This window comes from Hippoglossus stenolepis, chromosome 21, assembly GCF_022539355.2.
Source record: "Hippoglossus stenolepis isolate QCI-W04-F060 chromosome 21, HSTE1.2, whole genome shotgun sequence".
Classification (NCBI taxonomy): domain Eukaryota; kingdom Metazoa; phylum Chordata; class Actinopteri; order Pleuronectiformes; family Pleuronectidae; genus Hippoglossus; species Hippoglossus stenolepis.
This window is the reverse complement of record NC_061503.1, coordinates 12,944,696-12,957,569: the sequence shown is the minus strand read 5'-3', so window position 1 is coordinate 12,957,569 and position 12,874 is coordinate 12,944,696. Positions and strand designations below refer to the sequence as shown.

Here is a 12,874-nt window from a genome sequence, read left to right as displayed (position 1 = left end):
CAGCCAACACTTTCCTGACTAATCACACAGCCAATTAAAATGAAATCACCAGGAATATATACACTTTCTTTCAAATGAAGACTGACGACCACAGCAGTGAAAGGATCGAGGGTTGGAGAGGCTGAGGAGACGATGCTGCCTTCAAATGCTGCAGCGTGTGATGAAATAGAGCACCACTGGTTACGGATACAAATCGAATGGACACTAACTAAATCAGGTTCTTGTGTTTTATACACAAATTCTGCAGCAGATGGCAAGTTCAATAATATTTCATGAACACTGATGTAATTGATGCTTAATTATCATTCTCTCTGCTTGACTTGTTGACATTTTGTGTGTCTGTGTGTGTCGCCGGAATCAAGAGCCTTCGTCTCACACTTACAATATTTCAAACAGCACTTAAAAGCACCACAAGAGCGACTCTCCATCTGAATCCTCAAATTACCCCCCTCACTCTCCTCTCCACCAACCCCCACCCACGCCGTGCACCTGACACATCTGAGGCCTCTGAGTCACGGCCAGAAGATGCACACGCCACCCTGGCCGTGCAAGAACGGGCCTTTTTTAGACACGCTTCAAATAATCAAAATCATCTTAACATTATTAAACTGCCAACACTCTACCTCAAGACCCACACTTATATAAATATGTTTATAAATATACAGTGCTGTAATATGTAAGATACCGGTGTTTATTAATGTATTTTTAACAACTAAAGCTTCTCCTGCCGACGCTTACAAGTGACAGCTGATATGTAAATTACAAAATGGTCAAACACGGTTGAAATAACATCAATTATGTCTTTATAGGATATATGTATAAATATAAATAAATACATTTTATTTTACAATGCATACAATATAAAGGAGAGGTAAACAACATATATATATAAATATATAGGAAGCTGGTTAAGTATAAGAAAATTATCAATTAATGACTTAAATGGAGATTAAATAAGTTTGTACTTCTCACTCCTTTTGATGATGGCACCTCTGAGGCTGTGTTTAATGCTAACATAATACACTTTGGCGTAGTGAGCTAATGCTAATCTTTAGCAGGTGTAATCTCACCATGTTGTAGCTTAGCGTGTTATGCTAAAATTTGCTAATTCGGTCAAAACAGCTGAGGTTGATAGGAAAGTTACATAGTTTTGTGGGTATTTGGTCACAGACTGTCAACCTGATGGTGGCGCTAGAGGAAAAGTTAGAACATTATGCCCCGTTCCATTTCACCTTGGAGCTCGGGCCTCAGAATGATGTCACACCCAAATAACCTGAGTTGATAGTGTTCCAGTTGCACAGCAACAATGTTTACGTTAGCCAGCTAGCCATTGTTAGCTAAAACAGTTCATAACGCATTACACTGCATTTCATGTACACTAACACCGTAGTAAACGTCCACAGACAGTAATTGGACTGTTCTGTGTGTACGACACATTTAATGACAGAAGTGCTAATAAACAGCAACAACTAAAACTTTCCCTACTGTTTATATACGGAGGGGCCATCTTGGATTTCGAAGTCCGGGGTTGTGAGGTTCCTCCGACCTTCCGAGTCGAAATTCCGACTTGAATCCATTAGCAACTTCTGACTCTGGGTCGGAAATTCTGACCTCAGACTTTTAAATGGAATGTGACATTAGCATCCTGTCGGAATAATGGATGTCTGCACCAAAGTTCATGGCCAATAGTTGTTTGGTCTAAATCAGTCGACTGACATTTAATTATACATATATTACATTATATTGTCCATTCATTCATTTATATTGTCCATTCATTAAATTATATTGTCCATTCATTGCCACTGGATAGAGCCTGCTGTCAGCATCTGGAACAGGCCAATGACACATGTACTTTTGAATGTCAGTCCACTGTTGGATATGTGGCTTCTTCCTACCAGACAGATCCTATCTGCCATTCATCCGGACCTCACAAACACGGAGTTACATTGATCATGAGACTGGGAAGACAGAGGCTCAGTTTCCGAGCTGTCAGAACGGAGCAGGGCAGCGAACGCCCCTCAGAGGGGGAAAACAAACTGAAAACCAGGAGGAGGAGGAAACAGATTATAATCTCCCTCCATGAACAATGCTCAGAGAGCTCCATTTTTGAGCTGCTAATGACATGCACAGACTGGGAGGGGGTGGGGAGGTGTTCCTCCAACAACCTGACACATCTCAGAGCCCAGACAACTGCACAACACCGAGATTTACTCTTATAATGAAATCCTTTGCTTGCTAGTTGCTTAGCAACAAAAACACTGATTCATAAGGCACATACCGTGTGCGCCTGACACTGCATTTCTGATACTTTGAGGAGGGCTGATTCTGGGATGAGAGAGAGAGAGAGAGAGAGAGAGAGGTGCGAGGAGAAAACAGGGCAGGAGTTATGAAATCGATGCGAGGAGAGCGAAAAGGCAGGGAGGCGAAGATTGGAAGTGAAAGGATGACCCGTCCCTGGCTGACTCCCACAGAGCACAACAGGTTGGTGGAGCTCACCAGCTTCACAAAAACACAGGCTGCTCTCTTGTATCCACACATGAGCAGCGTTTGACTGATCTTATTCTAACAGATTATTTTCCATTCCTTCAAATCTACATATTTTTCAAATTTTGTCTTTTATTTAAGCCAGTTAAGAGGAAAATATTCCCTTTACCCTTCCCCACTGTGCAGATTTCTGTATTTAACTTGACTATATGCTGGTTTACACCATTTGAAGACATCACCTTGGGCTCTGGGAGCGACGCGATTAATTAAATAACCCAACACATATCAGCAGATTAAGAGCTGATGAAAGTGCTCATTAGCCGCAGCCCTAATTGTAACCGGCGACGACCAAAGCATGGAAACGATACAGATGTCTCCCTCGGAAAGGTCAACACCACCCTGCGTGCAGCCTTTGCCATTTCTCCCCTTCCACGCTGCCTGTCTGTGAGATGAATGCACACATTAGGTGGAAAGACAAACTGCTCCATCCCGGGCACCTTCATCACCTGTCGTCCATCTTTGTCCCTCATCATAAAAGGAAGGATGCAAACTTAATCTTTAAACAAACAGAAAAACTGCACCATGTTTTTATTATTTTGGTTTGACTGCAGCCGGCCTCATAACAATTTGTGGAGCAGAACATCTCGTGGCAGTCTTCCTTACACGTTGGGGAAATTATTTCTGGGGATGACACAGATTTAACCTCCACACAGACGCTCAGATACACACCACTGGTGAGAGGAGTGGATATCCCAACAATGTCTGACCCCGTGTAGCAGCAGCTGACAGGCTGTGTGTGTGTAAGTGTGTGTGTGTGTAAGTGTGTGTAATGTGTGTGTGTGTGTGTGTGTATGTGTGTGTGTGGACAGCCATTCCTGACTTCTGGACTCAAAACAAATGGTGGAGGCTTTCAAGCAGTAAATAATAATGACCTCAGACTACGTTGATAGGAACATAAATCACGAAAGACTCTACTGAGGGGGACGTTTTTAGGCGACTCCAAGGAAACCACTTCCTGTAATTACATTTGACAATATGCTTGAAGCAAGAATCTCATTTGTTCAGCATTGTTTTGTTTTTGTTCATTTCTGCTTCTTTCCGTGTGTTAACATTTTTACGGTTGGTGTCACCGAAATCCTCCTTTCTAATAAAATGGTGGCAAATTGAATTTTGTTAGTGACGCTCACCTGTTGGGCCGTGCAATAAAATAATACCACTATAGCAACATAAAAGTTCAAATATATATATATATTGATATGATTCTTATGCAAGCACAGGGAGGAGGTAATGACACCGTTTATTTAGAGTTTATTAAGAATTTGAATCTTGATATTAACATCTTTTTTCACTACCTCCCTGTGTTTCTCTGATTACTCCATATGGACTTGTTCCCCAACAGAAAGTAGTTCCACTTGAACACAGGGAGTTCTGTGGATTATCCTGAACATCATTTCTGGAGGGACTCTGAATTTTTAAAGGTTTATTTGTTTTTCTCCATTGTTTTCCACCAGGAAATAATGGAGAATCTCACAGAGAGATGCTAGTATGTGAATTAAATAATCTGAAGGTACAGAAACCAAACACACCTTCACCTACAACCTGTGTTTGGTCAGTGAGTAATATCGTTTTGAGACAATGGTTCTCATTGTGGAACTGTTTTGATAGAGAAACACAAACGATGCTACTCTTGGCTTGATATCACAGAGTCACATTCCGAGCTCTCTGAGGATGGAGCATCGAACACCAAATTTAATTACGATTTTTCTTAAACGAAACAGGCCGGACAAGTTACTGTCACGCACTGGGTGTCACACTGACTACACAGCAGGAGTCATTTCTCCGAGGGGTGGTGGTGGTTTGTGCGTAACGACCTGACGTACCTTTTTCTTCTTCTTGCCGTTACAGTGGCAGCACACGGTCCACAGGTACTTGAGGGTCCTCCACAGCAGGATGATGAAGAGACCCCCGAAGAAGGTGACCATGGAGGAGGCGAGGAAAGCCCACCACATCCGCTGGCCGTGGCTGTCACAGGGCACATCTGGAGAGAAGGGGATGATCACGCTCATCTTGGAGAAGTGGATGGACGTGTCCGGCGTGAATCGCTCGCGGTTCTTCGGCATTATCGCCCGGTGGTCACTTGCCAGCTCCAACCCACCCACCCACCTGCTATACCCCCCAACACACGAAACAAGCGACTCGAGTGGGATTCAGGCGCCCCGGGGAGCTCCAGCCAGCGCCCCCTGATGCCCCAGAGGCTCAGCCATGTTGAGTCGCCTCCCGCCCCTCGGCCCCTCGCATCTGGCTTCACTGGGAGCGAATGGGTCGAACAAGTTGAGTCGACGGCAGGTGCACGAACTAACAGTCATACAAAAAATAATAAACTTCCTCTGAAATGGAGATTCAGCGATGCGCGGCCATGTCTGCGCTTGCGCGTTTGTCTGATCTGTGCGTAAAAATCAAAAATTGATCGCGAAACTTCTCGACAAATAAAGTCACGATCCCCGCCGAGGAGAGGGTGCAAAGTGCGGCTGTGGAAGGAGAGAAGAGGAGGCGGTGGACGGATGGACGGATGAGCGGAGGGATGCTTCACTCCTCCACCTTGTTCCACAGCTTCTCGGCTGCTCCGCGCACTGTTGAATGCGCCGCTCGCCTCGGGGGCTCGTGCGTCATATCGATCCTCTCTTCCCGGGGAGATGTCGCGTTAAAAACGGGGGCGGAAATCGACGGTGTGCCGGGTGGAGCCCTGGTTTCATTCGGAGGGTTCCTCGCTCCTGGAGCCGCCTGTCACATCCATTTGTCGGGAAGATGGCCCCGCAGATTTACAGGTAGCGACTGGGGGTGGTGGGGGTGATGGGGGAGGAGCCATCGATGGCAGACGTCGATGCTTATCTGGATGTTTGGTTATTTATAGTGACCGCTTCATTAATTCTTGATGTCAACTTTGTGGTTTCAGCCCTGGTTGTACACTGAAACTGAAGCAGATTTTATAAACCAATGACTTCCACGTTCTGAAACCAAATACTAAATATATACACTTCTAATAAGAGAAGTGTTTAATATGGATATGATAAGGCTTAATTGTTCATTGCTCTAATTTATGAGCTCAGTGGGCAACTGATAAAATACATGCTGACGTTTATTTTTAAAAGATTTGAACTTGGTCAGTAACATTTCTCTTAGTTTGACGGGTTTATAAATTCAAATGCTCCTCAAAAGTATGAACTGAAGCATCAACACATTTCACCTCTTTAATGTGTTAAAAAGAACAGAGCTGCTCATCCAACCCTTTAAATGTGGATTGATATGAATGAACATTAGTTGTTTTTATTAATATACCAAGCAGCTGTGAGAATGTGAATCTATGAAAAGTGGAGAAATGAGACATCTGACCATCCCTCACCTCCAGTGGGGGTTCACTCCACCTAGTGGACATAAACCACATTGATCGTTGAGGTCCAACTTGTGGCATTAGTACAGAATGTGTCTGTGAGGATATTTAATCCAAATTTCTAAAGAAAAAACAAACATGAATTCCATCAACTGTAACTGGTGTTTTTTAATATTTTGTAGAAATATGAACCTTCATTGCGAGAAACGTGGGAAGATGAAATGTTGACACCGTGAGTCTAGTAAAAATCCAAGAGGTGCGTGTAAATGTGTCGCCATGCCAACCACGACCCAGACATAAAATATCCCTTCTTAAAAACGCACTTGACAAAAGAAATAAAAAAATAAAATAAACAGTATTGACAAAAAACCAGAAGAACAGACGATCTGGACCAACTGGTTTCAACAGACATGCCTGTGCTATGCATCATCCTCGAAAGTCGTCGTGTTAATTAATTCAAGAATGGAGAGTGATTAACAAATGTTTTTAGCTTGGCACAATTAGGTTTAGTACTGAAATGATGTCAACAGAGAGATAAAAAGTGGTGGCATCAGATAATAAAATAGACAATGTGAAGGAAGCAAATTTGCCCCAATTTTCTCCTCTATAAATAAGAACGTTACCTGGAAAATAACCTCCTTCCTATTGACTAGACAGCTACATTTGTATAACAAAAAGTTCATAAGCAACATCTTTGATTTGATTAGATAAATTAAAATGGCAGGAGAATACATATAAATATAGACAAGGGAACACAGTGCTCCGTTCCATCTTCATATCAAGAATAAAGTCTTCAGTTTGCATCTGCGCAGACTTCCTGTGGTCCGACATGTTCATGGGACAAAGTGGGATTAAAGGAGTGCTACTAGATATAAAGGGAAAATAAAACATTCAAGTATTAAATACTAGTGTAAACAAACCTATCTGTAGTACAGTACATCACTATTGTAGTGGGAATATTACATGATCATCATCATCATTGGTGGATGTGGCGTTCACCGTGGCGTCTGTCAGATGTACCGATTCGCTGCGTATCCCATGATAATAAAAAAAAAGAATCCTCTAATGTTTCTGAGGGACGTGAGGTGAGGGGGGCGACGTGTCTACGGCGCTCCGTCTGGAATCCACAGCACTTTACTCTGTTCCTGCTCCACGATGGTGATGATCTGAGTGCAAATGTAGGAGACGCTGCCTCCCTGGACAACGCCTGCAATACAGTGGGGGGTGGGGGAGGAGGGGGGAGGGGGTGAAAGTTACTTACAGGTACGTAAAAACAAGTAGATTAGACTAGATATTCAAATCTCAACAATATAAAACAAAGAAAAGCATTAAATTCTCATTGAGCACGTTTTAGTTTATCTTCTAATCTTATCAGTTTTATAAACATCCTCAGATTCTCCTGGACAATCCGGACTGTGCAGCCAGTTTAGTTGCAGACACACACCCACTCCTGCAGGGACGTGATCAGCCTCCCTGACTCCCTGACGTCTGCCTCCCAACACTCAGATTTATAACTTATTTATAAATACAGTTCCCATCGTCGTGGCCTGTGTGCAGGAGCTGGCCAGACACGTCTCCCTGTTCGAGAGGGATCTACTGTGGTGTTCATTTCCAAAGCCCTCCCTCATAAATGGCCTCCTTTTATAGAGTCATTCATCAGCTGGACAGTCGGGAGTCTCAGACAGGTCGCTGCTCCAGATACAGAAACAGGGACTTGACTAAGATCTGTTAGAGACCAGAGAGACGCTGCGTTCCAAAAACCTCGGATAACCTCCAGTGCTGTTACAGACTCTCACTGGTTAAACAAAACCATAATGATGATAACATTCGTTACCATGACTTATGGATGGTTTGTGTATTATTTGTGTTTTCTTTTTGATATAGACCGATATACAGACTGTACTTAAACTGACACTTTAGGGCAAATAGTGCTTTTTTTCTTAATTTGGTTTTATCTACAATGTAGATATATTCAATATGTATCATAACCTGTCGGCCAACAATAATCAGCATATATGAGCCATATACATATATCGGTATCAACATTTATGTCTGCTGATATGAAACAATTTAATTTATTATTTACCATTTATTTTATGCAGAATATGTGTATTTTAGTTTCATGTTAAAATTGTTGATTCTTAATTTAAAGTCAATACGACAGTTTGATAACATTTGATATCAGTTTGATAACAGATACATAACATTCATATCCTCCAATTTTTGTCATGTTTAAAGCATCTAGCAACAAGATCTCATGTCCTGCAGCCTGTCGCAGTTTAGGATGACAAATTCTGTGTGTAGGACTTAAAAAAGGTCTCAACAGAAAGACGAGCATGTTAAAGAGTTTTTTGCGCGTCATGTTGGTCCCAACAGACAGTATTACTCACTGCTGAATGTGTAATACCTCCATTATGCAACAGCAGGAGTTGAAAGTATAACAATACAATCTAACTGCTGGTTTGTTTTTCTCAATGCTAAAGCAACAAAAAAATTGAATAAAATAAAAAGAGTCTGTATGAGGAGATACAACTAGAGGTGACTTTAGAAATGTTACTTAGTGTTATTTGGTGAACTGAGGTAACATTAATCAAAAAGATAAACCGGTGTTCAGTTCTGCAACAATACTGAAATTATTCACTATACACACGTTAAGTATCTCTTTTTATATATTTAGTACGAATCTGTGCACTGATCAGTCTCTCAACTCAAAATAATTGTTGCCATTATGTAATCGCTGCATAAACACCAGCTTTTGTACATCACAGATAAAGCGAGTGACTTCCACCAACCTGTGAAGAAGCGGCTGTACTCCTGCTCTATTTTCTGAGCCGCCTCAAACTGCTCCTTGGAATGTTTCTGAGAGAGTTTATCCCGCAGGTACAGAGGGTCCTTCTGCTCCCTGATGAGACAACACGGGCATCTGTCAACAGCGTCTTAACAACATCTCATTGCACAGTTTACTTTCAGATTCACAACAGGGAACAATAAGCCAACACGGAAAGAGGTGGTTTGAGATCTCTACACAAGTTTAAGATTTGATTCTTGAGATCATATTTTTGTTTACTGCAACAAAAGGGCCGTGAAATGAATAAAACCTATTGTCAAGACAGTAAATGGACAAAAACAACGAGAAATACTGTACAGAAATTTTAAAACAGCATCATTGACTGTATATGCAGATGGACGACACATCTCCCCATCCTCCCACCAACTAGAAATGAAAAGCCAAAATATCCAGGATATGAACACTGCCATCTTGCGCACTTGGAGCTAATGTCTGTGTGGTAGTGATTGCCGATGGAGCCACGGATGCAAGGCCACACCACTACACGCATTTGACCAATCGTGAGTCTGTCTCAGCTGTCAATCATGAAGTTTAACCCTGTTGTACATCATCAAGTAACTGATTAAAGCCAAATTAGACATGTTTTTTTACTTTTTAATTTGCCGCATGTGCCATCCAATATCCACTAAGATGGAGGAGGCGAGGTTTATGACCTGTACTGCAGCCTGCCAACAGGCGATGATAAAGACACTTGGGCTTCACTTTAGGGGAAGCAGTCATGTTGTCCATCTTTATATACAGTCTATGGATACTAACCTACAGCAGGAGTTTAAAATAGAAAAACTTTTCCCAGCTCACAGGTTCACTCCATATCTTTAAAAAGGCTTGAGAATAAGTTGTGAGTCCTCAGTCTTCATCCACTGGGAGCCTTTGACCCAAACTACCATCACTCTCCCCTCTCTCCCTGGCACTCAGCATATTGGTCTGCTGTTGCCTCCCAGAGGACAAAAAAAAATCCATGACAAAGCTCAAGCTTCTGTCGCTGCAGCAGGCAGGCAGTGGGAGGTGTGTTCATGGCGGCCGCTGCTGATGGGGGCACCGAGTGTTTTAGCCACCCACGCCATGAAGCAGAGCCACAGACCCTGCGAGCTCTCCCTGGACAGCTGGCACTCAGCTGATGACAGTGACGGCTTAGCAAGAATCAATCTCCATCATGTTTGCCTGCTGCACCACTTCATAGATTTGTAGGCGTTGGGTATGGACATGTGCGGCAGAGAAAGCCTGTTTCTGCCAGACCCGAGTGTGTCTTTGTGTTTGTGTGCATAAAGTACAATGCTGAGGTTTGAGCAGATTTAATCTTCCCCTGCGACTACAAATGAACCAGTAGAGGGATCTTTGACATATCACCATCATCCTATCAGAACCCAGCCGGTGGTGAAGCAGGGGAGGCTGTGGTTCCTGAACTAATGACACTGATCAAATCAGGTTGATTAATTAGCTTTAGCCGCGTCTGCAGGATGAACGTGATTATAAAGTCAGCAACAAATCTGTACATGTCAATTTCCTGGGTAGGCCCTCCAACAAATAGATAATTAAGAGTAATTAAGAATTATATTTCCTGGAAAGAGGTCATGCATCAACATGGATGAGGGTGTTGTTTTGCAGCCGAGTCATTGTAATGTCCATCTTTTCGACCAAAAATAGGCCTGACTAGTAAACGCATGTAAAGACACCATGTATGCTAAAAGATGTTGTACAGTTGTGTGTAACAGATTTTGGATTAAAAGAGAAAATGATGTCCAATTCCGTGACCACAAAATAAAAACAGGTGATAAAGTAGATGCTACAGACACACACAGTGAATGATGATGACTTGTGTTTCATATAGTGACATCACCAAGTCTGTAAAATCTAATTTTCTGATCATTACATTCTCATAAACCACTTCCAGAGCCAAAAGTCTTGGATGAGTGATTTGCTCAGTGTGACCTTGAAGTGAAATTGGATAAACAGCAGTGGCACCAAAACACACAGAAGGTAGGAAATGTCATCAGGCTAGAAATCAAAATAAATAAGTGAAACAAATTCTTTTTCTCTTTGAAAGATTACTCACTTTATCTGCTTGGCATTTTTGTAGCGAATGAATATGACGATTGGGTAGATGTGAACGCTGTGAAGACGTTCGATGGCGTGAGGGGCAATGTCAAGTAAACAGTGACAGTCCTATGAGAGAAAATAGCAAAAGGCTGCATGAGAAATGGAGGATGGATCAAAGCAGAAGGTTGCAAAAAACATTTAGTTTGTTTTCCATGTTTTGCAATGAGTTTGGATACACGTCTAATATATAAGTTGATGTTAAAGCTTCAGTTTGCATTGGTGGTCTCAAGTGCATAAGCTCCCTCTGCAGGTTTACAGATGCGTTGGCCAATTTTTTTTTTAAATGTTAAGGAAAAAAAAAGCCAGATTCAGCTCAGAAATAATCAGCTTATATTTGATCAAGTTTAAATCCATAACCAAAAACCTATTTTACAACCTTTTACAGACAAACATGAGATCTTACTGATGCACACATGTGATGTTTAATACAGGGACTTCTAAGACGATCTTCAATCTAAGGTGAAAAAGATGCCGGGGAACAGCTATAAAACTAACAAACGACACTATTGAGGAGATGACTTTACCTTCTCTGTGATTTCCTTTATTGAGGCAACAGTTGTCACATCAAAATGGCCGCTCCTCCGTTTGTAGTCGATGAACACGCAGTCCTTCACCCCTCGTTCTATCGCCTGCTGAGAGGCCTTCATAATCTCTGCAAGCAAAATTAATTCCCTTTTTAATTACCTCTCAGTAAAACTTCTCTCTACAGTATGACATCAATGATACATGCTGTCAACTTGAATTTAAAGACTTGTTATGTATATAAAATGAGCTCACCAGGCAGACAGCGACAGAACGTTGTAGGAGCCTCCTTCACCAGCATGTCCTTACAGGCTTCCACTAACGGCCCCATGACCAGCACTGGTCTGGGGAACGAGCACTCGACCTTCTGAACCCGCTGGTACATCAGGTTCCCTCCATCTGGGCAGAAAACACAGGCGTACAATTGATTCAAACATTCAGCAGGACGACAAAGATATAAAGGCTGTTTAATAACCACAGTTATGGGAGTATAACTTCTGGTATCCCTTCCTTCTTTTGACTGAATTCTGAAAGCACTACACGAAGGTTAATAACTAAACAATCTTTTGGACCCTTCCAAAACATTCAAATTTCTTACCCTCTGTGAAGGGTAAAGAATCTGTGCTTATGGCGTCCAGAGCCATCAGATCCTTTCCGTCCTTGGATCCGCTGCGTTTGTGCTTCAGCCTCCGACGGAAGAAGGACCTCCGTGCAGCAGCAGACAGAGTCTTGTTGGTACCGTTGTCGTCCTTCATGTCGGCCATGCTGTGTCTCCTGCAGAACTCCTGGTCCATCCTGCGTGATCACATGAACACAATTAGAATCACACTCCTTTCTTAAACACATCCTGGAAGTGCTAGGTTAAATTGAGGAAGATAATAAGAATGGACTAGATGATTACAAATGCAGTAATCATATTTACTCCAATGTGAAAACACACTATATGCTAGACTTACATGTATTTACTTGGAATCTGGCCTTTCTCCAGCTTCTGTGCATTCTCATTAAGTTGCCAGGCCATCCAGTAGCCAAAATTGCCATTTGGCAGCGTATCTTCAACAAACAGGATGTCGTCCTTCTTAAAGCTTAGTTCCTGCTCCACCTCGGCCACCCTCTCATAAAGTGCTCTGACAAGAGATGAACAATAAAGCAGCTGTGATAGAAGGATCATAACAGAGGAATGAGAGAATATTCTAAAAAAACAAACAAATGTGCAACAGTACAGTTAAACCTGAATATTGACCAACATCCACAGTTTGATATGGTAAATATTTTTGGGTACCTAATGAAAAATCCATCTCCGGGGGATTCTTTGATCTCAGCGAGGCTGTCCACACAGTTCTGGACCTTGAACGTGATTGTTTCAGCTGGTTTCAACATTTCCAAGTAAGCTTCTTCTTTAGTTTTATTCTTCATGCTGATGCCATTGTACTGTTTGAAAACATCAATTACACAGTTAAAAAAAAGGGACACTTGAGCCTGGCAGCCAACACAGAATGATTCATCGTTTTCAGTAAAAGCAAGTGAAACAATGC

At 42.2% G+C, this 12,874-nt stretch overlaps 2 protein-coding genes across 7 annotated transcripts in view; both read right to left on the bottom strand.

Annotated features, from left to right (window-relative positions):
* LOC118100200 (calcium-activated potassium channel subunit alpha-1-like) overlaps positions 1-5,249 on the bottom strand; it is a 71,403-nt gene extending 66,154 nt beyond the window's left edge. The window contains 1 exon segment of the mRNA XM_035145024.2: positions 4,365-5,249. Within this exon segment, the coding sequence (XP_035000915.1) occupies positions 4,365-4,604 (240 nt within the window). The 5' untranslated portion in view covers positions 4,605-5,249.
* Positions 5,250-6,022: 773 nt separating this feature from the next.
* The window catches only part of LOC118100506 (disks large homolog 5), a 29,228-nt gene continuing 22,376 nt past the window's right edge, over positions 6,023-12,874 (bottom strand). For all 6 annotated transcript variants that reach the window (XM_035145703.2, XM_035145706.2, XM_035145705.2 and 3 more), the window contains 8 exons: positions 12,622-12,770; positions 12,296-12,466; positions 11,938-12,134; positions 11,595-11,738; positions 11,342-11,469; positions 10,774-10,883; positions 8,665-8,774; positions 6,023-7,079 (listed from right to left, as the gene is read on the bottom strand). In XM_035145703.2, the coding sequence (XP_035001594.1) occupies positions 6,976-7,079; positions 8,665-8,774; positions 10,774-10,883; positions 11,342-11,469; positions 11,595-11,738; positions 11,938-12,134; positions 12,296-12,466; positions 12,622-12,770 (1,113 nt within the window). In that variant the 3' untranslated portion in view covers positions 6,023-6,975. The remainder of the gene's footprint in view (positions 7,080-8,664; positions 8,775-10,773; positions 10,884-11,341; positions 11,470-11,594; positions 11,739-11,937; positions 12,135-12,295; positions 12,467-12,621; positions 12,771-12,874) is intronic.